Source organism: Pelodiscus sinensis, chromosome 4, assembly GCF_052426305.1.
Source record: "Pelodiscus sinensis isolate ZL-2025 chromosome 4, ASM5242630v1, whole genome shotgun sequence".
In the NCBI taxonomy this organism is placed as follows: Eukaryota; Metazoa; Chordata; order Testudines; family Trionychidae; genus Pelodiscus; species Pelodiscus sinensis.
The window spans coordinates 131,016,785-131,039,513 of NC_143055.1; the positions used below are offsets into that span (position 1 = coordinate 131,016,785).

Below are 22,729 nucleotides of genomic sequence, written 5' to 3' on the forward strand. Positions count from 1 at the left end.
CACCACAGGGAGCAGCGCATAAGGCAGAGAAAGGCTCTGGTGGGGCAAGCTGGAGACGACTTAGCAGGGGAGCTGACAGGGTTTTCCACTACATCCCCAGCCTAGGTACCAGAGCCTTTCCAGCCCAGAGGAAAGACCTCAGCAGGTGAGAGGCTAAAACCAGCAATGTCGATGGGGCTGCACTCTGTGGGCAAGCAGAGCTGTGCAGCGTACGTATCCCACAGCCTTCAGGCCTGTCTTGTTTCTACTCCCCTAAGCAGCACCTCACAGCCTACCTGTCCATTTGTGCCCACGCTCAGGGTGTGTATAGTTCTTGTGCTCTAATGCTGCCAAAAGGAGTGTGCAGGGCAGATGTACACCCAGAAGTCAATGTAACTTTCTGAGTTTATTGGCAACTTACTATCTACAGATGTTGCAACGTTCTATAGAAGGAGTTAGTCACATTTCCTGCACACTGTCATAAGGACAGAGGAAATCATGTCACATTACCTTGCGGGGGAAGCATGCAGGGATCAGCATGACTGTGGCAAAGGCCATGAGGAGATTGAAGAAGAACATGAGCTGCTGAAAAACTATTCCCAGTGTAAAGAACTGTGCAGGTCCCAAGGCACAGCACAACGCTACTACAAACAATCTGAATCAAATAGTATTCCACCTGTAATTCCATTCTCCCTCCTTTACTCACAAGCCAATAGGGCCAGTATCTAGAAGTGAAAAAATTCAGTGCAACCACTGAAATTAGCAGTCAAGCCATATTTATACACCACCATGTTTTAGCTCAAACTCACCTGACACCTCCCAGGAGTATCTACTACCAGACTCATGAAGAATTTACTATAATCTACTTTAATAAAGGTATTACTGTACAACAAAATACATTAATTTATGGCATTGAGAAAAGTGCTTTAGAAAAAGATACCTACGAATATGCAATTAGATTTCAATAGCAGTAACTACTACTACCATACAGCACTTAGATTTGAAGTATTTTTGAGCATGAAGGGATATTGTCAGATGAACAATACATTTTTAGTGGCATGTTAGATGATCTGAACAAGTTTGAAAAAAATCTGCTTTGTAGTGAGAAGCGAGGTTTGTTATTTTCTGCATTTCATTGAGCACGGACAAAGGGACAAGATTCTTTCACATACTCCCCATTCTTTTCACACCCTGGTTCTCAGAAAGAGGGCCATTCTACACTGTTCAAACAGCCAACATTCTGGGAAGAAATATTTTCAGTATGCTTTAACAATATGTTTTCAGGAAACTAGAATTTACAAAACATACCACCAAAGTAAAGACTGGACTAAACCACCCGAGTGTCCCAAAAAGGAGAGATTTTTTTGCACAGCCGCCAACAATAGCATTAGCTTTTGCGGCCTCACTCCTGAAAAAACAAATGCACGTGCCTAGCTTCATACGCCTGAATTGACTCACTGAAGTTGATAAACACTGGCATATCTGAACTAGGAAGCAGGCTGGTACAATTTCACAGCATCCGGGCCTTCAGATTGGAAGAGAAATCAGCGGCCAGTTGTAACAGGTGAAAGGAATGAGGAGGTGGAGAAAAAGTGTTCTATATTCACATGAATATATACCACTGATTTGACACACGGTAGCCTTTAAATTAATAACCCTGCACTTTTTTGCTTTGTGCAGTTTGTGTGCCAGAGTTGTAGATGAAGATAAATGACTTATCCACCTCTTCCATATATCACCACCTCCCTTTCCCAGACTTCATCCACCTACAAACGTGTGTCACTTAAACACAGAATCTATTCACCAAAAAGACTGAAGACTTCAGCTTTCCCTAAAACAGCACAGCAAGCTACTGACTGTCCCCACGGATTTCTGTGCAGAATAGGTATCTGCCTAGCCTTGCTACCCTCTCTTCCTGAAAGGTGCAGCCTCCAAGGAATCTGGCCAAAGCCTTCAGCTGTCGTAGAATCAGTTCAGTTCTGACAGCTACTGCTTATAAATCGGCTTATTAGAAATATGTCTATATACAGCCCAGTAGAAGAGACAGCTGAGCTGTCCTCGAAGCCTTGCAGTTCTCAAGGACAAATCTTGTGTGTGATGCACAGCACCCCCGAAGGGGAAGATCACCCAACAAGAATGCTCTCTAGGGAGCATCACTGTGGAAAGCAGGAGTGAGACGTCACAGGCACTCGGACACAGCTCTGCACTTCACAACCACTGCAGAGAGGGAATTGTAGGACATGCTAACAGCAGAGCGACAATCCCCTGGGGTGCATGAATACAGCACCAGGAATTAGGATTTTGTGATACATTAATGGAGAACCCATTGGTACTAAGAGACACTGTGGTGAGCCTGGCTTTGTTAGCAGCCGTATCAAACAAGGGTGGGGTTTTTTTGTCCAGTAGCACATGATGTGTGTGTCAGTCACTGCTGCTCCAGAGGCACCCTGCATCCTCCATCCTGAGCGGTGTTGTAGGACTCACAGCTTGTACACTTCATGCCTAAGATATGGAACTGGACTGTGGACCGGGTGCTGCAGTCATTGCAAAGGATCTGTAGTAAAAGAGAATTGCCGTCAGACAAACAGCAGGCTGCATAAAACATTGTGGCTGCAACAAGACTTGATTACTACCAAAGTCTTGATTTTATAGGACTGTTTTGTTTTATAGGAAAGACTTTGCTTTTTATTTTATTTTAATGGTTTGATTGAATTGTTGGTGGGTTGTGGGTTTCAGTTTATTATTTAGCAGCACATTTTTAAAGACTACATTTACATTTATATTAATATTAGGCTTAAAGTATGAACCAGGGAGGACAAACTGACCTCCGCTGGTACAGAATTGTTTTTGGTGGTTTGTTGCTTGGCTATTAAGAGGGCAATGGGCACCAACTGCTCTATTTCCTTGTGTGTGAAGTCAGCAGATCAGGGAGATGCAGGCACAGAAGACTGGTCACCAGTGATGCTCACTTTGGGTTGTCCAGCACAGTTTCTGTTAGCTGTTTACACTTGGCAATGGACCCCAGTGCCACACAAAAAGATGACATTCAGACACCACCCAGTCAGGTTTCCCTGGCACGGTGTAGTCTCTACCAAGAAGTTGCGTATTTCAAAGCACACACTTTGTCTTTGAGTCATACCACCTCCTTCACTTTCTAATGATTAGTTGCAGCCTCCCTCACGTGTAGTAATGTTTATTTGGGCTGAGCACTTACGGAACTAGCTGGGGTTGGTTTGTTTACAGCAGGCTACATTTGCTTTGTTTTTGCTTTGTGTTGCCATTTTACACTGGGATAACACTGCTTATAGGTTTCATTTTCTATTACACTTCTATTGTTAACACATTTTTTAGAATTCCCTGTTCATTTAGGAATAGTCATTATAATTGGCATAGCTGAATTATTAATTTCAACTAGGTGATGCACAAAGTCTAGGACCTTCTAGCCTTCTGTTGTTTCAGTATTATGAATGTTTTGTTTTTTTTACTAGTGTGGTTTACAGAAGTTTGCTGTTTAACTACTTTGATTACTTTTTTGCATTAGATACAGCACAAATTTTGCACCATGTGTGCTGCGTGGAATTGCTTGGGGAACATTATTTAATGAATGACGGTATTTATAAATATATTAGCAAATTCTTTGTAAGGTTCAGTTTAACATCTGCTGAACTTCACTGGAAGATCCCAAATTCTGAGACATCCAGTATGGTTGTTACAGCGTCCTCTCTGTCCACCAATCATTCTGGACCTACTAAAGTACAATTGTTTTGCCTTAGAAAACTCCTGCACTTGTTTACTTATCATAACATTTAGAATTTTGTGTAGAAGCCCCAGTCTCAAACTTTAAAACCAGACAGCTCCTTCACCAGTTGTCCATTTGGGCCCATGGATGCTATTTGAATGCACCCCTTATGGCTATCCAACTGTTGCAGATACAGGAAACCCCCGAGATGTGACCGCCTGAGTTGCGACCCCCTGAACTTACAAAAATGGTTGTAAGTGCAAAAGGGGCCAAAACCTCCCGACTTACATCCTCGGCCCGCCTTTACAACAGCGCCACGACACCTATCGTAAATGAGAGTTCAAGTTATGACACCCCCAATTTGCGACGCTTCCCTAGGAACCGATTGTGTTGCAAGTCAGGGGCTGCCTGTACCTACCCTGTGTTAAGCAAGACACATTTTTCAGAAAGGTAGACTGGTTTTGCTTAGTTCCAGATCATGGTTTGTAGACCGTTTTTAAATGTATTTCCTTTTGGTACTGTAGGAACAGAGGCTATTCCTAACTTGGAAACGGTTTGTAACTCTGAACAAAACAGTTTTTTCAGAAGCTTACAACGCTGACTCACTACAGCTTTAAACTTAACTATGCAGAGGAAAAATGCTGGAACCCCCCCCCTTTTTTAGTAGTTTATAGTCTTGTACTGTATTTGTTTGTGTGTGGGTGCATGTAGTCTCTCCTGCTGCTGGATTGTGTACTTCCAGTTCCAAATGAGGTGTGTGGTTCAGTAGTCAGGTCATAATACCGAGGTTCTACTGAATTTATTTATAGAAAGTTAATGGAATTTATATGAGTAAGACAAAGGTTCTTTGACCCCTGCTTTCTCTCAGCCTCCCCTAGAGAAGCAGCCTAAGTCTGTTGGAGCAGATGAAGAGTAGAGAAAAGACAAAGCTCTGGTTCTAGGAAATACAATCTTTTGTAAATCAGTTAAAAAGTCTCCGTAGCAAGCAGAAACCAAGCCCAATGCAGACCTCGAAGGCAGAGTTACTCTCAGACAGAATAGCAGCACAGTGGCAAACATCGGAGTGCTTTGCACAAGGAGCATGTTCATTCTGAAATGGAAAGCGAACCTAACTTCCTGCTCCTGCAGAGGACAGCAGCCCCCTGATCTGGAGTCGTCTGATAATCCAAGATGTTTCAGAAAGGTAACTCTGCCTGCATCCTACTGCCTAGTGCAATGCTATAGCAAGAGCTGGTGGGTAGGAAACAACCTAATTCTTCACCTGCCTGGTCACCTTATCCCCTGAACGTGAAAAACAATTGTTCTGCAGCATGCCAAAGGGTAATATTAGCTTTGTTTCAGAGAGAGCTCCGCTCGTGTTCCACTCCTGCTAACAGGATGGTAGGCAGTGGCCAATATTGGAGAGAGATAGGAAGGGGGAACAGTGAGAAAGGACTTGCTACTTACCTCCACCATCATGTTCTGATATTCTGTGGGCATCGGTGTTTGTGCCACTTCATCATCCAATTGTCGCCAGTACCTGCTCATATCTAAAGCAGAGTGCATGCACAAGGGGCACCGGTAACCTCTGGAAGAGACAAAGTACAAGTCAGGAAGATATTGGAGTGACACAGCCATTACTAGAATCAGTTTAATTACACCAGGACATGGAGGAAAACCCCAGGGAGGGAGAAGAGCTTCTGAATGCAAAGAACGACACTGTCACAAGTCAAACGAGGATAAACTGGCCATGAATAAATTTAGGCTGGCCACGGACACAAGGTCGCTAACCAGAAAAGTAAGGGAACAGCCTTCCCACAAAAGTAGTGGGGCAAACAACCTCACTAGCTTTAAGATGTAGTCCACCGGTTAATGAAAAGGACAGGACAGTGCTCCCTGTGAGAGCAGGGGACTGCCTCAGTTACCCAGGAGGTCCCTTCCAATTTTATGAGCCAATTCCCAACACAGCAGTCAAGGAGAAATGCAATGTGCAATATCTGAGGAGACTATTTGGTTAACTGTTGCCTTTAAATCTCTCAGCCCTGGACTGTCACAGCAATCTTTGATTCTCCAAATTAGGAGTCTGCACTGCAAGGATACTTAGAATGCAGGGGGGTAAGAATACTCACTCTTTTAACATGTCTTCATAACAATTTCTAAAAGAAAAACACAAGACCACATTAGTAGCTACACAAGGAAGGTGAAGTAACCAGCGAATTGGTGCCTGGCCTAGCTGGAGCAGTGCATCATGGGTGGGGGGCACTCCAGTCCAGCCAAGCAGGAGCAGGCCCCTCCCACCCACAGCGTGGTTGCTCCAGCCTGTGGGCACGCCAGGACACAAACGGGGAGCTATTCCAGCGGACCCCAATCTGCAGTGTGGCGCAGCAGGCGGATTAAACACACAGCTTAACAGGTTAACATTTTAAATGGGATTTGAATCCTGCGCTTCAACTGAAGGAAGAGCAAGCTACCCAAAGAGCTGTGGTCAAAAATAACTTGTATGGAAATGGGAAGAGGGAGGCATCCTAGCACCAATGTTTAAAGGGATCCAAGGAGACCAGAGCACGTGAGGGCCTATTCTGGCATCTTCAGTAGTGAGGTGAAGGAAGGAGTCAACAACACCGGAGTGAAACTTGCAGATGGTTTAAGATCACTCCAAACAACGGAAACAGCTACTACAGAAGCTTCGGAGATGGACAGAACACAAAGTGAGATTCAATTGGGAAAGACATGCCACTACATCTGGGGAACATTAATCTATCACATACAGTGGGAAAGTGCACCTGGCAAACAGCCACACCGAAGGAGACCAAGGAAGACAAGACATTCAAAGTGATTTCCAAAAAGGCATCACAGCAAACAGAAACAAAAGAGGGACAAGAGCCACTGGGGCTGCAGGTACAGAGGCATCCATGCACAGGAGGAGGAGGAAATACACGACTTTTGTAATCACGCTCCGGGAGGGGAGTGCTGTATTCAGTTCTGGATACCACGTCAGCACAAAAATGGACTGACAAACGGGAAAGATTTCCTAGAGCAATAGAAATGTTCAGTGGACACAAGGACAATGCAGGATGAAAACTAAGAGTTATACAGATTGGTTAAGAGACTACTTGAGCCCCTGGACTTCTCAAGAAGCACCAAAAAGTCAGATCCCTGTGCCTTTGTACAGCCAACTGGGGCTCCTTATGGGGCTTTGGCCACACACTGCTCATTAAAAGGCCAGAGAGGGGAAGGCACAACAGGCTACACCAAGGATAACATTATTTAGGGTGATACGCTGGAGTGCAGGTGGCAACAAGGAGAAATTAAGCAAGGGAAAATGTAAGATGAACATCAAGGAATTTTTTCTGTAAAGCTTTACTGGGTTGCGGATAGGAATGTGAAAAGTTAACCAGTGAGGGCTGGAACAGCCCCTGCCTATAGCAGTGGTGACTGGGGGAAGAGGGTTCCAGCCTTCCCCTCTCCTTTAATCAGTTAACTGGTTAAATATCACATTTAACCAGTTAATGTGATTTTACACCCCTAGTTGTGGAGCAGTCTCCAGGGGAAAGAACAGAAGCCCCATTGCTTGGGACCTTCTGAACATCCCAAAGGCAGGAGTGTACAAACAGGCTTATGTAAGTGGGGAGATGAACTGGGACGACACAACAGAGATTTCCATCTCTGATTGCGAGGATTCTACAGAAGTGGCTTACCTGTGAAGAAGGTGTCCACATGGCAGAACATGGGCTCCGACACGTGAGGTGTGAATGTCCTGTTTCAAGACATAATAATTAGCATGTATTTTCCCAACTACCAAACATACCCGGAAAGCTAAAGTCAAAGCCAAAAGAGAAAAAGGAAAAAAGGATATTTCAACAGGGAAACTATTAAACTACAGAATTTATTTATTTTCAAGTAAACTTTTAATAGATGAAACATTTAAAAAAAGACCCTTACCTCCAAACATATTGGACAATTCTGCCTGGAGACATTTTCAATACACTATGTAAAGAAAAAAAGACAACTTAACAAGAAAGAAAAGCAAATGTAGAGTCTTGCATAACAAGTACCTTGATCTACAATTCTTTAGAATACATAAATGTTGCATGAAATCTTTTACTACCCCAAATTAGAGTTCAAATTCCATCACAAGGGTTTCCAGTAAAACCTACAAATACTAACATTTATTGTACTAGACCAGAGAAGAAAAAGTAGTACATCAAACTGACAATCTTAAAACATTTCAAGAAGAGTTGTTTGTAGCTATGAGACACTCAAGTACAGTGACATTTCAGAGTCCAAATTTCAAATATTCCAGGGATTAGCATTGCAAAGGAAGCAACAGAGAAGCCTTTATTTACTCTCCTCCCCACCAAACAGGTATAAACATGTAGCCACTGAAATTTTCAGCAGCTACACGTTAACCTGAATACAGGTATTTTAACATCCCTAGTCCATATTATACATGGCTCTAGCTAGGACCTATCAGCTCTTATTTTCATAAGCACAGTGGGGTTTTTTGGGGGGAGGGGGGAGAGAAGGCTGTGGTTTTTTTAAATGAAACTATAAAATATTACATTCATACCTTATGATTTCCTTGAAGACTCAAAGCAAGACATAAGTTACATTTTGAACAATGGAAAAAGTCTTCTTTTGGACCAATCCTGAAGAGACAGATATTCAGTTAGGAACAGTTTGCCAATTTCTGTACAATTTACATTTTAGTATCTGCAAAAAAGTCTCACGCTTAGACAAGATTATGTCTCTCCAACAACAAGCAAGTCTTATTTTAGAGGACTGTCATAGTGATTACACAAAGAGCTGTCAAACGCACAAGATTTTTAACCATGTTTCCTTCTAACCCTTAAGTGACACTTAACCAGTGCAACCTTTATGATGAAATATATTTTTAAGAGGATAGCCTGTGTCTTATGGTGGCCACCAACTTGCCCTCCGCTTTAGCTCTTATTAATTTTCACAATAGCATACAATAGCTGCCGGGCAAGGAAATGACTTCAACAGAAGCCAGTACTAAATACATTCCCCGACACTATGTATGCAATGACCTTGTTAACCATCACATATTCATTATTTGAGCTACATCAGAAGTAAAAGCTTATCATCAATATACAGCATGCTTCCCTGCATCTCAAAAAATCCGCTACTAGTCTCAGATGCATAATTTCAATTACAATATCTTAAAATTACCAATATTTAAGCTAACCTAAGAAAAATTGTGTTAAAAATGTCAAAACACAAATAAAGAACATTAAAGACAAAGTATTAATTTTAAATACAGTACCTACAAATTCCACACTTCTCACAGTGGTACTGCTTCTTGTCTTTATCAAACAGGTGGCATGTATTGCAGTAATATTCTCCAAATATATTGCTACAATCCTCACAACTCTGTTGAGCCTACAAGTTACATATCACATGATGCACATTACATTAGGGATGTTAAATGTTGGTTAATTGAATAGTTGATTAATCTAATGAATTCTTATTGTTCCGGCCCCACTCCCAAGTAGCCCCCTGCAGAACCGGCTCCCTTCGTGGACCAACTTCTGATACAGAGGCTGCGGCGTGGCAGCAGTCCCTGTCCCGAAGGGGTTGGGGGGCTGAGCTCCCAAATCCTGAGCTTCCTGAGCTGAGCTGCCTGCCCACTTGGGCTCCAAATACACTTTAAATGCAGAGCCGCAGTGGGTGTAGTTCCCGGACCTGGCACAAGCCAGGACTGAGCCAAGCTGCTAAAAAAATTTACTGGTGGCTGGGGGGGGGGGGGGAGAGAAGAATGCATATAGTCTATAGCATTAACCTGCACATTTTTGCTTATCAGTTAAAATCATAGAATACTAGAACTGGAAGGGACCTCAAGAGATCATCAAGTCCAGTCCCCTGTCCTCACGGCAGGACCAAGCACCATCTAAACCATCCCTGATAGATGTCTGTCTAACCTTCTCTTAAATATCTCCAGTGATGGAGATTCCACAACCTCCCTAGACAATTTATTCCTGTATTTAACCACTCTGACAATTAGAAAGCTTTTCTTAATGTCCAACTAAACCTCAGTTTAAGCCCATTGTTTCTTGTCCTACCCTCAGAGACCAAGGAGAACAATTCCCCCTTCCCCTTTCCCTCTGACACCCTTTCAGACACCTCAAAAATGTTATCATGTCCCCTCTCAGTCTTCTCTTTTCCAAACTAAACAAGCCCAATTCCTTCAGCCTTGCCTCACAGCTCATGTTTTCTAGATCTTTAATAACTGTTGCTCTCCTCTGGACCTTACCCATGTTTGGTACACAGGCTAGAGTGTTTATCTTAGCTTTGGTAGGAACGAAACAACCTTTCTCCTGCAACTGACTAAGTAGAGGAGAGAGGATAAATAAAGCTTCCCCCAAAAATGTAGGAATTCCCTCTACTGTTATCTTACCATTTGAAGGAATGGACAAAACTAACACCTCTCCCCTGCAACACACACGCACAGTAAAATTAAGAACCTCCATTAAGCATCTGCATTTTATAATCCCATTTCAAAAGACAACAGTTACACTCACAGGACACGGAAAATGTTAAAGTATACAAAGTACCTGCTGGATGCTTTTGCACTTTGCACACTGCACTTGTTTTACTTTAAAACGATCCATCTGATGATCTTCTTTGCTGTCATGACACAGACGGCAAACGTAAAACTTACCACAGCAAGGAGCCTGAAAAAACAAACGGGGGAAAAACTATGAGGAAACCAAAAGTTAAGTGACAGCTAAGAGACACCTAGATTTCATTTACCCTTTTAGTGTTGCAGAGCACTATGCAAGGTCAGCTTGGAGCAGCTAGTGACCCCACAGGCCTAATCTCTTCTTTATAAAGTACCAGAAGCTGGGAGTGATCGGACTTTACCCTAGAAGAGCAAAGGCTTGCTGTGACCGGGAACGAGGGATGTTAACTACAGGAACGAGGGATGTTAACTTTTGCAACTCTAGCTGTGTGTGTGAACATGCAACAGCTGGGAATTTCAGCAGCGCGGTGCGGGGGCAGCTTTGCAGTTGCCAATGCTGGTGGGTGGCCAGTTTTGGAAGGCACCCCCCAGCACCGGCCTGCCCCCCCCATACTGCTGCCTTGCGGGGGGGGGGCAGTGCGGTAGGTGCTAGGGGTAACCCATTCGCTCGGCTCACTGGTTAATCGTGTCACCGCCCGCTCGCTGACGGGCTCGCGCTGCCCCCCCCCGTCCCGCCGTTGAGCGATGCGCGCGGTGGCGCGCGGACGGGGAGGGGGGTGGAGTCGGTGGCGCGCGGACGGAGGGGGAGGGGCGGTGGCGCGCGCCCGCCTGGGTCTCCCCGGCAACCGCGGGCCGAGTCAGAGCGACACCCCCCCCCCCCCCGGCTCAGCCTTCCCGCGGGGCGGGAGCGGCAGGCGCGACCGGGCCCCGCCCCCACCTGGAGCAGGCAGCCGCGGCGATAGTGCTCGCAGCCCGCCCCGCCGCCCGCCGCCGCCATCACCGCCGGAAGCGCTTCCCGGCGCCCCGGAACTTCCGGTGGGGAGAAGCGGGGCGGAAGCGAAGAGCCGGGAGGAGGAAGCGCCGCTGCCCCCAGGTACCTCAACTTCCGCCCCCCCCGCCCGGGCCTCACAACGCTGCCGCTTCCCCCGCATGGGGGGGGGGCAGCTCCGTTCGCTCAGCCCCTCCCCCCCCGCGTCAAGTCCCCGCGGCGCCGCCCGCTCCTTAGCACGTGACCCGCGCGGCGGATTCGTTGCAGGCCGGTGGGCGGCCAGTGACGTAGCCACGGCCCTGTGCCTGTCACGTGGCGGGGGCGGGGGCGGGGCAGCGAGCCTGGGCACAGGCCGGTCTGCCAGCCGCGCTTCTGATTGGCGGCCGCGGGGAGCGCGCGGTTCTCTCAGCCGCTGCCGGGCGCGAGGAGCGCGCGCTTTGCCCTGGCCGCGCGAGTCACGGGCCCCGCCGCGCCTGGGGCCTTGCGCACAAGGAGCAGCGCGAGGGGAGGGGGGCCTGGCTGAAGTAGCCTCCCTGAGTGGCGTAGGGTCAGCCCCGTATGAGACACGGTTCCTAGCCCAGCCTCACACTGTCTCCTCGCCCCACAGGTCTGGCATGAGCCCCCAGCACCATGGTGAAGTGCTGCTCCGCTGTCGGCTGCGCCTCTCGCTGTCTGCCCAACTCCAAGCTGCGAGGACTGACCTTCCACGTGTAAGGCTCAGGCTGGTGTGCGGCCGGGGCGGGGGAGGCACCACGCCGCCTTGCCACACGTTTTAAAAAGTAGCATTCCTGTGTACATTTATGAGAGCCAGGCCCGGGCTCCGGCAACTCGAGTTCAGAAATCCAGGTTCTAAGCCCGGTGCTGATTTGGTCCCGGCTGATGGAAAGTCCCACTTGGGGTAGGACCCCACAGATCCATTGCAAGGATAAATGTTTTGAAGCTGGCCTCTGTCTCATCCCAGACTCAAACACTGTAGCCGCTAAGTAACACGATTCTGGTAATAACAGTCAAAATAATCCAGACCCAACTGTGGGTCAGCAGCTGTGAAAACATTAAATCTTCATTCACAAAACTAGATACCACAAAGGATTGATTACCTGTAAGCCAACCTTTAAAATTAAATAGTCATTTTCGTGTCATCCAAGTGAGGAATATTTAGATCTAAATTAATCACTTCTCGCTTGTCCAAAATTAATGTGGGGAAAGCAGTTCATAGTCTTAATTAGGAATGTAATAGTGTAGTCAATTAACCAATAAGCTAAAGCTTATCATTAAATGCAATAGACTACACACATTTCTCCTCCCCACCACCAGTACATTTTTTAGCAGGCTGGTCAGCAGCCCAACTCAGGCCTGCTTGCACGGGGTCTGGGACCTACCCCCACTGCAGCTCTGCTGCGTAGAGTGGTAGGGGATTCCTCCTGGGTGGGACCAGAGCACACTGGCTGCCAGCTCCATGCTCAGGCATTACAGAATAGTCGACTAACTGATAAGAATTCATGTGGTGAATCAACAATTCAATTAACTGATATTTAACATCCCTAGTCTTAATTATGAAATAGGAAGCATGGGGTATCTCTGAAATGAAACCAGGCATAAGGAGTAGAAACAGTCACTACAGTAGCTGCAGAACTACGCCATCTTTTTTACATTTACCAAGTCAGTTCCTTGAGGATGTATGAATCATGACTGTAAACAGGTTTCAAAGGTATTAATTTGACTCAAAAGGTTATAGGGAAAGAACGTGATTGGCTCTGTAGCCAGAGCACAGGGAGGAGTCTGCTAGGTGTTGCCAGCATCTGAGTGGGGCATTGCTGGTAGGATGGGTGTCAACTTGCATACAATCATAAATAGGCTACACGCTGTTTAAAGTAATGAACATAATTTACATGTGACTGCCCTTTTACAATCACAAGTTACAAATACTTTTACAAGGCTAGAGCCTTGTAGTCAACTTGCTTTCCTGTCTGCACATTTGTCCTAGATTCCCCACCAATGAGGAGGCCAAAAGAAGGTGGGTGTTGGCCATGAAAAGGCTTGATGTGAACTCTGCAGCTATGTGGGAGCCTAAGAAAGCAGATGTGTTATGTTCACGCCATTTTAAGAAGTCAGACTTTGACACAAGAGGTCCCAACATCAGGCTCAAACCTGGAGTCATCCCTTCCATTTTTGAATTTCCTTCTCACTTCCAGGTTGGTCTTTACAGTCTGCAGGTGATTGTTCTCCTATTTAACTGTATCGGCAGACACTGGCAGGCTTTCCCTGCATTTTACACAGCACTCAGATGATGTTTCTTTTTTCAGATTATCACTAGGTGGCAGGAGAAGAGGTGGAAAAATTTTGTGCCCAAAGATTAGCATCTTTCTGGATCTGCTCCTTCTCTCATTATTCAGGCAGCACTGCCAGAGGAAACTACAGGATTATGTCCTTAAACTAAGGCTTTTATATTAATAATCGCTGAATCAGAACAAGAAATCGGTACATAAAAAATGAAAAATGAAATTGATCGCTTCAAGTCTAGCCAAATGCTTATTCTGGGAGCTCTTCAGAGCAGGCATTTACTTTATACCTGATATAACGAGTTCCTGATCCTTTACTGGGCATTGTAATACAAATCTATTTATTTAAATAAATAAACTCCCAACATACAAAAAAAAAGACTGGGCTGTGAAGCTTGTATTAGATGGGACCCAGGAGAGCTCATACTCTGAGACCTGGCTGTCATTGCACAAACTGATTAAAAAAAAACTTTTAGCATCCCAATTCACAGATGGTGGAGTGGGGCTTGTTCCTCACATCATCTTTCTCCTGCCTCCAAGCACTGCAACAGCACATTAGCCTGCACGATCCCAGCTCTCCCTGATGTGTCTCTCTCAGTAACTGAAGTGTGAAATGAATATATATTTGTAACAGCTGAGACGAGGGAGAGTTCATGGCAGACGAAACTCCCCGCTGAAGACACTGCCGGTAACTGTTCATAACCACCAGCTGGCGGATTTGGCTTCCAGTACCGGAGAATTACATTCCCAGTTTATCTTGGTAAGTAAACCAACTTATTTGAACCACCTAAATAGAAGACTTTCAGCACAGGGGAGCGCACACTCTGCCAGTGTAACTGCAGGAAATGACATCATCTTAGGTCAGCAGGGCAACTGGCTCAGTGTCCCTGTATTTACTTGTGTTAGGGCCAGTAGGGCTGACAGAGTTGTTGAGCCCCTGGATAAGGGGGTGCAGCTCCATGCTCCTGAAAGGGGGGACCTCAGACAGAAGGGGTGTGGCTGAGGCAGCCAGCCCTCGGTGTTGCCCAGAGCACATGGTACCATTCCTCAGAGCTGCTGGGAACAGCAAGTTAAAGGGTCTGGGGCTTCATCCTCCCACCCCTCACTGCTGCGGTAACAGCAGTCAAGAGCCTCCAGCCCTTTTGAATCACCGGGCCCTGGAGCAACTGAACCTCTTGCTCCCTCCCCTCAGGGGGCCTGGCTAGGGCCTTAGTTCAAGGACCTGCCTCACACCTATTGTGCACCTGAGAGCGGTAGGAGCAGCTCCACTTCTAATAGTGAACTAGCTCGAAGGCAAACAGCACACGCCCTACACACAGTTTTGCAAAGGGTGATGGCCAGTAGGTTCAGATTTTTAAACAGTCTTAGCCCCCGTCTGGCTGAATGGGGAGAACAGATGGAAGCGTGAGATCTTTGGGAAAGGTGAGAACATCTAATGTACTGAACTTTGTTTCCAGGAGCACAGTTACAGTGTAATGGACAGCCCAAAGAAACTGAAGTGTAAATTAGACCAGGTAATCAGTGAGCTCGAAGATGCCAAAGAACGGCTGAAGAACACTTTAGACAGGGAGCGACAACGCAGAGAGGCACTGAGATCTGTTATCCAGGAGCTGAAGAACAAATGTCTAATTAGCCCTGAAACAGCCTGTAAGCTGGAGGTTTATTGCTGGGAGTGGTGTGAGGCGCGCACCCAGGAGCAGCCTGTCGTCTGAAGTAATTGCAGCCAGAATAGCTACAAAGTCGCCTCAGGCTCAACACTCAGAAGTGGGATGTTTTGGGCTGGACATCAGCACTCCATGAACAGGACCGAACAGATCTCCGGAGTAGCAAGTTCTCTACAACTGGGCAAGATCCACACTCCTGGGCCTCCACTCCCATCTGTAACAAAGTGTCTTGGTCTCTGTGGACTTTGTAGCTCGCACTCCTGACCATGCCCAAAGACAAAATATACATTTAAACGATTGTTGCATTTGCAGAGTGAGGCACCTCAAACTTAAGAACCTTAGTGAAGCCCTAAGAGTACAACTCAGGACTAACACTGCAGTAGGGGACTTGGATTTTGAGTCGGAGAGGGTCTTTTGAGCAGGATGTGGAGATAAATTAACTTTTGCATGAACTTCCCCTATTTGCCACGGGTAGAAGAAAGTGCTATAAGATGACAAGTGATCTTGGCGTTAGCTCTGAGTTGAGCTGGGAATTTACCAGGTAAAAAACAAGGAGTTTCTACAGAATCATGACCATTTTGGACTGGACTTAAATGACATTTTCTAATAGCTGGACAATTGCTACCCTTGAGTCCATGTGCAAAGCTCTTGAGATGGCACTTGATAACATTTATCTGAATGGGATTATATGAGGTGGATAACTGCAATAAGCAGGGGACAGGACTTGATGACTCTTGAAATCCATTCCATTTCTCTGTTCTTATTTCATATTCAGCTGTTCTTTTAAGGGTCGAGGTAAAGTTCATCCCAGAATGTTTTAAGATTGTGGACTGATCATTTGTTCTTCTCAGTATCATGAGTGTATTAGATGCAATGCACCTTCACTAATTGTGCAGTCAGCACAGAGCATGTTCCAGAAGGGTTTTCTTGGTCTAGGATTTGCATCAATTTGGAATGAGTTCAGAGCATTATAAACAGGAAATGGAAGCCCTTTGCCAAGGACGTAGGTGGGAAGGAGGTAGCTATTCTGGGCACTGTTTGCTCAGAGTGGGAGAAAATTACAGCATTTGCTAAACAACAGATGAACTCAGTTCTCAAGGGCAGGGTGTAGCATACTTAATAGGGAAAGCTGCTAATAACATTTGCTTAGTCACATATCCACAGTGCTTACAAAATCAGTGTAAATGTATTTACAGCAGGCACAGTGTCCTGTAGAGTAAAATGCACTTAGGGCAACTTTTATTGTTGTCTCCTGCGGTGATAATTCAGATACACAGAATCAGGATCTAGGCTGTTAAAAATCTTTTGCTCTTTCAGGAAGAGACAAAAAGCACCCTTATGCTCATGGTAGGCACAAGGAAGCAAATGCACTGTGGTGTTTCGTAAATATTTTCAAACATGTTTTTAATACGATCTATTAATGATAATCAGCAGCAGTAAAAAATGGAAAGATTTTATATGGGGCCAATTCGGACTTTTTTCTTATTGCCTCCATAATGTGCCCTAGAGTGTTCTAACCATCCCTGTCTAAGCATTGACAGTTGACAAAGATCCTTCATACAGCTAAAAAGCTGCATTAGGCTGGGATCAAAGCTTCTACCCCAGATATGGTTGTCAGACCATTCATACTAATCTACTACAGTTCTTGAGGGGGGGTCAACAAACGTGGACAAGGGGGATTCAGTGGACACAGTATACTTAGATTTACAGAGAGCCTTTGACAAGGTCCCTCACCAAAGGCTCTTAAGTAAAGTAAGCTGTCATGGGATAAGAGGAAAGGTCCTTTCATGGTCTGATAACTGGTTAAAAGACAGGAAACAAAGGGTAGGAATAAATGGTAAGTTTTCTGAGTGGAGAGAAGTAACTAGTGGGGTTTCCCAAGGGTCTGTCCTGGGACCCGTCCTATTCAATTTATTTATAAATGAGCTAGAAAAAGGGGTAAACAGTGAGGTGGCAAAATTTGCTGATGATACCAAACTGCTCGAGATAGTTAAGACCAAAGCAGACTGTGAAGAGCTTCAAAAAGATCTCACCAAACAGTGATTGGGCAACAAAATGGCAAATGAAATTTAATGTTGATAAATGTAAATGCATATTGGAAAAAATAATCCCAAGTATATACACAATATGATGGGGACTACTTTGGCTATAACTACTCGAGAGAGAGAGAGAGATCTGGAGTCATTGTGGATAGTTCTCTAAAAGCATTGACTCAGTGTGCAGGTGTTAGTCAAAAAAGCAAATAGAATGTTAGGAATCATTTAAAAAGGGATAGCGAAGAAGAGTGAAAATATCTTATTGCCTCTATATAAAACCATGGTACGCACACATGTTGAGGACTGTGTGCAGATGTGGTTGCCTCTTCTCAAAACAGATATATTGGCATTAGAAAAGGTTCAGAAAAGGGCAAAAAAATGATGAGGGCTTTGGAACAGGTCCCATATGAAGAGAGATTAAAAAGACTTGGACTTTACATCTTAGAAAAGAGGAGACTAAGGAGTTGGGGGAGGGAATATGATAGAGGTCTATAAAATCATGAGTGGTGTGGAAATAGTGATTAAGGAAAATTATTTACTTATTCCCACAATAAAAGAATTAGAGGTCACCAGATGAAATTAATAGGCAGCAGGTTTAAAATAAAAGGAAGTTTTTCTTCATGCAGCGCATAGCCAACCTGTGGAACTCCTTGCCAGTGGTTGCAGTGAAGACTACAACTTTAACAGAGTTCAAAAAAAGAGCTCAATAGATTCATGGAGGTTGGTTGCATCAATGGCTATTAGCCAGGCTGGGCAGAAACAGTATCCGTAGCCTCTGTTTCTCTAGAGGTGGGTTATTACCTGTTGTGATCCCTCCCTCTGGGGCATCTTGTATTGGCCACTGTCGGCAGACAGGACACTGGGCTAGGCGAACTTTTGGTCTGACCCAGTATGCCTGTTCTTATTCAGGCAGAATGCCTAGGTGAGTGAGGCATCAGCAACAAGGATGAGGTCCATTGCTAGGGGGCTTGAAATAGCAGCTGAAGTGCTGAGGCTGAAATAAATCTGCCTGGGAGAGGGGACGCTTACACTATAAGGACTGCCCTACAGCCATATCATTTGGTAGATGACATGGGTTGGTCCCTCTCATCCTCCATAATCTGCATCCAGTAAGTGCCAGGGCCTTATTACCTGATGACAGAGAGGGAAACACAGCTATTTCTTCCCACTGATTGTTTGCAGAGCATTGGGGAAATGAAAAGCCCCCTCCAGAGAAAGTATAAGAGGTCCTTCATGACACTTGCATTTGTGTGATATTAACTTGTCTGAGAGAGTGAGAGTGGCAGAGGGAATATTTATAGTCCTATTTCAGAGACTTAAAGTGACTGCCAGATAAGGTACGTAATAAACCAGCAAAATGAATTTGCTTGTAACCTCAGCCTTATCCAATCCTGGCATTGGAAAAGTAGATGGTGGTGGTGAGCAAGCATAAGCACTCATGGGCTCACAGAGCACTCCGGGTTTGCCGACACAGATACTTACCTTACTGTAAGATGGAGTGTGTCTACCCCCCCCCCTCCATCAGTCTGCTGTGAACTAGCTGTTGGACTGGTCCCTGCTACTGCACTTTCAACATTTTTTGGTGCGCTCTCATTTAGTCACATTTTAGAGCAGGATGCATCCACGTACCAGCAAGGTTGTAGTGTGTGGCAAGTTAGGGCAGGGTTGATTGACAGCCCAGCTTTCCTAGAGCAAAGTATGTAGACAAGCCCTGTACCTCTGACTGGGGGGGGGGGGGGGTCACCCAATTTCCAAGCATGCACAAAGCCCTTGTCCTTCCCGTACAGGAAGGCTGTGGCACAGCCCAAACTAGTAATCCAGCTATTAAAAAGAACAATCTTAACCCTTGTCTACATTCGGAAAATGATGCTTTTTTTCTGCACTCGGCTCTACCAGAACCAGCAACAGGGAAAGCTGAAACATAGGCAGCATGCAGGCATCATTTAGCCACTGCATTCTCCAGCCCTCAGAGCACAGAAATGAGCCATATCATCACAGTTACTGGTGGCCTGTAAGATAGAGGAGGTCAAAGTAGATGATGTGGTGGGTCCTACTGGCCTTAAACGGTGTCTCTCCATGCCAGGATTTCCATCTGCTGGCAGTTCAAGGAACACTATTCCAGGGAGGGAATAGGTGCTATGAAAATAGGGATGTAAGAGTTTAACCATTCGAATGGTTACCCAATACACTTTAGCTTCTCTGTTTCTGTTCTGGTTCAACTCCTGCCCTATAGTTGTGGGCTGCCTGCTGGCCCCACTCCCAGCTCAATGAGTTCCCTGCACACTAGCACTGCCGGTGCGCCTTCCTGGCCACCACCAAGGCATAAGCCAGGGCTAGGAGCAGTGCTAAGGGCAGCTTTCAGTGCCTCGCCACATTGACACTAATCAGAGCAGCTGTTAAAGTCCTGAGATCATGACATCTCAGCAACGTTCTCCCAGGCTCTGCCAATTTCAAACAGGCCACCCCTGATGCTTAGATATTCCCTATAGGCATAGTATCTGAGGTCCAGATGGGGGATGTTAGATGTCGTTTAATAATCATGTAATCGTACCAAATCTTAGCAGTTACACAATTATTTGATAGTCCCTGGGGCTGGCAGCCAGTTGCAGTGCAGAGCTCAAGGGATGCAAACTGGATGAGGAGCTGGCTGAGAGCAGCAGCACCATGGACAGCTCCCTTGGAGAGCTTATGGCAGACCAGCTGACTATTCTGGGACCTGGAGATAAAACCCTGAAGTGAGGGCGAAGATATCACCAGGAAGGGAAGCCATGGGGGCACTACTCTTGTTCAGAGTGGGGAATAGACTCAGGACACCACAGAGGGCACTGAGATGGGCCTGTTGAAGGCATACCCCAGAAGGGGTTGTTTGTGTATTTCACAGATGGTGAGAGTCAGCTGGAGGGCTGTGTTGCCGAAGAGGCTTTTAAACAGAGTGAATCGAGACCTTGCCCTGTCATAATTAGAAAGTCTAGCCACCTTTCTTCAAAACATTATAGCCTTGCTGCACATAAACAAAACAGGGTAACAAGAAACCAGGGTTTGGCCCGGAGGCAGGAAGGTGCTAGTTTAGGGCTGGTTTGCATGCTATAATCTTGCTGACTGACTGCAGTAGGAGCTCTGTACGTAGGACAACTATGGAACTGGATCTTGACTGGGTACCTCGACATTTGCAGGCTGCTGCATCAACCGGAGTGAGTAGGTGGGAATGTACCTCACTTCTGGAAAGGGTCTTCATGTCATAAATAGTCTGAGATGCACATGGGTAATTCCCCCCCAATTCACTAACATATGTAAGTTCTCTCCCTGTGAAGGAATAGAAGAAAGAACACTCTTATGGACAGACAAAATACATCAAGACAGTGGCCTCACCCTAGGAATGTGCTTTCTTGTTTTTACTTACCAATACAAAGTGATACACATGAAAACTAACCATTCCCTAGATACGCTAATACACAATAATGTTCCCCTATTTTTGTTCTTTCACATCCTATCATTTTATTACTCTCTTTTCCAATGTGCCGGTAGATACTTTTGCATGATGCATTCACTGCAGATGTACTTTGGGAATACGGTTTAAACAAACCATCTGTGATTTTAAGATCAAGAGACTCTTCAGCAAGGAGTTGTTCAAGTCCGCACAGAGGCACACAGTCGGGGGTTTGCAGCACCATGGCACAAGGCGAAGAGTGCAGCATAAAGACAATGACCACTCCAGCTCCTCAAAAAGGAAATGCGAGGTCAGAGTCCAAGAATTATGACAAAAACCAAAGGACGTGAAATAGGTGTACAGTACAAAACTGAACAATGCATTCCACCAAAAGAATCACTAAAACATACTGATAATAGCTGCATTAAAATACTGACAATGAAACTGCATGAATATATCCACAAGGGGTGCTACTTTCCATCGCTTCACTCACAGGCTCTTGGCTCCAAGATCTCATTCTCAGGTATGGGAAGAATGAACAAACGCAAAAAGTGAAAGACAAACCGACCTGATGTATGTGATGTAGCAGCAAGGGAAGCAGCACCTATCACTGGGGCATGGGAGTAGGGGCAGAGAACCTGGGTTGTTCCCAGCTTGGCCACTGAACTGGCTGTGTCAGCTGGCACGTATCACTTACCCAATACACAGCCACCTTTGGAAAGTGTTTTGAGACGTACAGCTGGAAAGGGCTTACTGGTCTCATTGTAACACTCAGCGTGCACTAGTACCCGCACTCTGCATGTCCACCTGAAGATTTCCAGTTCCAAAAAGCTGCTATCAAAAGTCCCGGGGCTATTTTTAAGAGCAGCAGCAAGACTCATCAGTTCCACGATTACCTGCACCACAGCCTCCATATTCCAACGATAAAGGAACAACAGAAAGATCTCTAAGGCTGGCCTAGAAAATGAGCCCTCACCTCTTAAGGAGGGGGTCCGGATACATTTACTAATGCAGTCTCCAGGTCTGCACTGCTATATACCTGGGTGTGAAGCCTTCAGCACCGTCCACTAATGAAGGGACCTCTGTCCAGGGCAGGAGTGGATGCTGGAAAAGCCAATGGTTGACCAAAAGGTCAGTCATAACACCTGCTTCCTTTACCATAAAGGTCATCCACATCCCACGAGAGAACTGCTAATCTCGGTTGTATACTAAATCTTCTCGCTGTTGTGCCAAGGCCAAATGCCATCCTCCAAGTATGAGTTAACCCCATCCGCTCTGGGCTGAAAACACACATTACATTGAAAGCACTAATACTGACCCACGCTCTACCCAACTTGCACCAGATATGACCTTCCCACTGCCTCTATAGTGGCCCAGTGCCTGGAGAAGATCAGCTCCTGGATGAGGAACAGCGAGTTGATGCTGAACTCTAGCAAGACAGAGGGGGATGCTGGTTGGCAGAAGGAGGGACTCTGAAAAGTCTGCAGCCATGGTGCAAGTCTGCCTTTGGTTGAGGGTGTGCACCATAACTGGCCAATACAATTCAGAGGGTCCTGGATTCCTCGCTGCTGCAAAGTTCCCATATAGCAAGACCTACAACACTTACCATCACCTTGGATTGGCTACAAGTTTACATCCCATCTCGGGGCTTCAGTTATTCCTGCTATCAAAAGTCCCAGGGTTACTCACCTCCCATCTGGACTACAGCAGTGCCAGAAGACCTGGGCATGAAGCTTTCAGCATTTAGTTACCTCCAACTAGCACAGAATGCTGCAGCGCACCTCCTCAGCTATACAAACTACCAGGAATACATCGGACTGGCCTTCACTCCCTACACAGGCCTCCCAGAGCATATCAAATCAAATGCTAGGTCTCTGTCCTTCTCTTCAAGGCAATCCATGGTCTGGCCCCTTCGAAAGACCCTTGGGATGGAGACTGTGGCTGATAACGCCATCCTCCAGGCAAATTGTTTACCATGCGAGTAAAGCTTGTTTGCACAGGAGACAGTTTTGCTTGGAACTGGTCTGAGACTGAGAAACAAACTCCCTCAGGAACTAACGGACATTCCAAACCTCACCAGCTGCTGCTCCAGCTTCAGAGAGACCTGCCCTCTCTGACACAGAAGTGCACACATGAGGAAAATACCCTACCAAA

The 22,729-nt window shown here is 45.8% G+C and overlaps 2 protein-coding genes across 4 annotated transcripts; one reads left to right on the forward strand and one right to left on the reverse strand.

Moving 5' to 3' along the window:
• Nucleotides 1-825: 825 nt before the first annotated feature.
• RCHY1 (ring finger and CHY zinc finger domain containing 1) lies at nucleotides 826-11,253 on the reverse strand. 3 transcript variants are annotated; one of them, XM_075929361.2, is made up of 9 exons: nucleotides 11,119-11,253; nucleotides 10,273-10,392; nucleotides 8,985-9,100; nucleotides 8,268-8,346; nucleotides 7,640-7,684; nucleotides 7,396-7,454; nucleotides 5,827-5,853; nucleotides 5,165-5,285; nucleotides 826-2,533 (listed from the first exon to the last, which is right to left on the reverse strand). In XM_075929361.2, exons 1-9 carry the CDS (start codon nucleotides 11,176-11,178, stop codon nucleotides 2,405-2,407), a joined length of 756 nt encoding a protein of 251 aa, XP_075785476.1. In that variant the 5' UTR covers nucleotides 11,179-11,253; the 3' UTR covers nucleotides 826-2,404. The 3 variants fall into 3 exon arrangements, with proteins under 3 accessions (XP_075785476.1, XP_075785478.1, XP_006125454.1); XM_075929363.2 differs by lacking the exon at nucleotides 11,119-11,253 and adding an exon at nucleotides 10,858-10,881; XM_006125392.5 differs by lacking the exon at nucleotides 11,119-11,253 and adding an exon at nucleotides 10,472-10,837.
• On the forward strand, nucleotides 11,161-22,663 carry THAP6 (THAP domain containing 6). The gene is made up of 5 exons (XM_075929369.2): nucleotides 11,161-11,274; nucleotides 11,777-11,879; nucleotides 13,154-13,361; nucleotides 14,083-14,208; nucleotides 14,906-22,663. Exons 2-5 carry the CDS (start codon nucleotides 11,800-11,802, stop codon nucleotides 15,158-15,160), a joined length of 669 nt encoding a protein of 222 aa, XP_075785484.1. The 5' UTR covers nucleotides 11,161-11,274; nucleotides 11,777-11,799; the 3' UTR covers nucleotides 15,161-22,663.
• The last annotated feature ends 66 nt before the right edge of the window (nucleotides 22,664-22,729 follow it).

Coding starts and splice junctions, on each gene's coding strand:
- RCHY1 (XM_075929361.2), bottom strand. CDS start 11,178: ATGGCGGCGGCGGGCGGCGGGGCGGGCTGCGAGCACTATCGCCGCGGC. Junction 7,685..8,267: donor GTCTTCAAGGAAATCATAAG/GTATGAATGTAA, acceptor TTCTTTACATAG/TGTATTGAAAATGTCTCCAG. Junction 5,854..7,395: donor TGTGGACACCTTCTTCACAG/GTAAGCCACTTC, acceptor TTTTTCTTTTAG/AAATTGTTATGAAGACATGT.
- THAP6 (XM_075929369.2), top strand. CDS start 11,800: ATGGTGAAGTGCTGCTCCGCTGTCGGCTGCGCCTCTCGCTGTCTGCCC. Junction 11,880..13,153: donor CGAGGACTGACCTTCCACGT/GTAAGGCTCAGG, acceptor CATTTGTCCTAG/ATTCCCCACCAATGAGGAGG. Junction 13,362..14,082: donor AATTTCCTTCTCACTTCCAG/GTTGGTCTTTAC, acceptor TATTTGTAACAG/CTGAGACGAGGGAGAGTTCA.